At 50.3% G+C, this 829-nt stretch overlaps 1 protein-coding gene across 1 annotated transcript; it reads right to left on the minus strand.

The window, feature by feature from the left end:
• Positions 1 to 184: 184 nt before the first annotated feature.
• Positions 185 to 664, minus strand: Pmar_PMAR025258 (hypothetical protein; the record flags this gene model as incomplete). Its single annotated transcript, XM_002768304.1, has 2 exons — positions 185 to 481; positions 527 to 664. 2 exons carry the CDS (start codon positions 662 to 664, stop codon positions 185 to 187), a joined length of 435 nt encoding a protein of 144 aa, XP_002768350.1.
• Between the last annotated feature and the right edge of the window lie 165 nt (positions 665 to 829).

An 829-nucleotide genomic window follows, 5' to 3' on the forward strand; every position in this document is an offset into this window, starting at 1 on the left:
TACCTCTCGGCGGGCCTCCGATAATTCTTCTTCTAATTTGTCGTTCCTTCGAAGTGCGGCTTTGAGTTGCCGGCGAAGGTCGCCCAGAAGTTCAGCATTTTCATCTAACGGATCTTTCCTGTTCAACGTTAAAGCATTGTAGCGTTGTTATCTACTCATGGATGGTCTGTGAGCAATCGCCACCTCAGCAGGTGGTTCGCGTGACCTTCCCTCTTCTGACCTCTTGGTTTCCAACGAGGCCAGTCTCGTGAGGATCGCCTCGGCCAAACCTTGAGGGATTCTCTTCCGACTGGAGCCTTTCAGTTGGCTTACCAATAGGTTTGAAGGTTATCCGTTGGCTATACTCGTAAAGCCAATCGTTGCTGGTCCACATCGTATGAGTTGGGTCCTTCCCAGACTCAGTGATGTTGATGAGTAAGTCGATGCCCGACAAAGCCGAGGGATCGTCAATGTCCGCAACGCACAATGTCATGACAATTACCTAGTAAAGACACCCTCATAGGATGAGGAGCTTTTCGACGTTTACCCGGCCTTTCCTGATGTCAGTCTCGAGCTCTCGTATGCGTTGAGGATGGACGTTAAAGAAGTCCGACAGCGCCGACGGAATGTTCTCTCGAGCTCCTGTGATATCGAGAGGTTCATCTGGCGCTGTCGCTATCTGCATGAATAGATGCGTTTCGATATTGTGATACACGACAAACGATCTACCCAGGCTTCCACTAGCCAGTAGTCTCTCGAGAATGAACTCGTCAGGGCGAAGTTCTGAAGACCTCTTTGAAATTCCGGGCCTTCTGGCTCGTATGCCCATGGAAGTGAGTTGTCGTCTGAT

Source organism: Perkinsus marinus, assembly GCF_000006405.1.
Source record: "Perkinsus marinus ATCC 50983 genomic scaffold scf_1104296968782, whole genome shotgun sequence".
Classification (NCBI taxonomy): domain Eukaryota; phylum Perkinsozoa; order Perkinsida; family Perkinsidae; genus Perkinsus; species Perkinsus marinus.